This window comes from Tupaia chinensis, unplaced genomic scaffold (genome assembly GCF_000334495.1).
Source record: "Tupaia chinensis unplaced genomic scaffold, TupChi_1.0 Scaffold141469_1, whole genome shotgun sequence".
NCBI lineage: Eukaryota > Metazoa > Chordata > Mammalia > Scandentia > Tupaiidae > Tupaia > Tupaia belangeri.
In genome coordinates, this window is record NW_006201331.1 from 529,610 (window position 1) to 530,753 (window position 1,144).

At 60.6% G+C, this 1,144-nt stretch overlaps 1 protein-coding gene across 1 annotated transcript in view; it reads right to left on the bottom strand.

The window, feature by feature from the left end:
• The window catches only part of LOC102500397 (uncharacterized), a 41,192-nt gene that overhangs the window by 37,616 nt on the left and 2,432 nt on the right, over window positions 1–1,144 (bottom strand). Inside the window, 2 exon segments of the mRNA XM_014581970.1 lie at window positions 13–168; window positions 923–1,135. Coding sequence (XP_014437456.1) covers window positions 13–168; window positions 923–1,135 — 369 coding nt within the window.

Sequence of the window (1,144 nt, forward strand, 5' to 3'; positions counted from 1 at the left end):
CTCGGAGTCTACCCTCCTGCTGTCGGCTTCCATGCACTCAGCCTCCCGCCTCAGCGTCTCGATGTAGCCCATGAACAGCGGCTCCAGGTTGCTCTCGCAGCACTTGCGGTTCTGGTAGAACTGCCACTTGGTCTCCAGCAGCTTGTTCTGCTGCTCCAGGAAGCGCACCTGCCATTGCGGGTGGGAAGAGGGTCAGGGGGCTCCTGTGGCCTCAGAGCCAGCCCGGGATGTGGAAGGGGCATTGTTTTCATTGAACTCCCCAGCCTGGAGCTCGGGCAGCAGGACACAAGGTGCCTTCCCGGTTTCCTGCTGTTGGTCTGGGCCTAATTTCCCAGCTTGGGGATGGGGACAAGAGTCTGGGAATGGCCAGCGCCTGCCCTCAGGTGAGTTACGACCTGATGAGTCCAGGCGGCAGGTGGCAGGTGGAGGTCTCAGCCCTCTCACTCTGAAGCCAGGTGAGGCAGGAGTCCGCGCAGGCAGTGCACCCGTATTCACACCGCAGATGGAGTGTCTGAGGGGTGACTATCAGGGAGACGAGGTCCCATCCAGGGGAGCTCGGCTTCTAGGTGCTCCCCTTCTTCATCTGGCACCAGTGCCCCCTCAGAGGAGCGCAGTCCCCACCCAGGGTCTGTGCAAGCCTGTCTGAGTTCAGCAGCAGGGGGGTGTTCCTCCCGGACCTCCTGAATATAGCCTGTGCCCCGGGCAGCGTGGCCACACTTTTCCTCCACAAGTTCTGCCTCTCTCAACTGTCAGCTGAGTCTGTCTGGTTCTTTTCTGCATCTGTGTGTGTGTGTTCTTCTACCACCAGATGAGGTTCTCAGACAGGCAGAAATATCTCTGTCTCTGAGCTCTCCCCTTGTTGTGCATCACTGGTTTTACTCCTGGGTGGGGGTTCAGGAATGGTGTGATCCAGGACACCCACCTTGTCGATGAAGGCCGCGAACTTGCTGTTGAGGCACTTAATCTGCTCCTTCTCCTCATGCTTCACGCACTGGGCGCTGGGGTCGATCTCCAGGTTGAGGGGCGCCAGGAGGCTCTCGTTGACGGACACGGTGGTGATGCAGGGGGGGCTGGGCCCGCACACACCGCCGGAGCGGTAGCCGAAGCTGCGTCCACAGGAGCCAGCGCGGAAGCCCTCCACAAC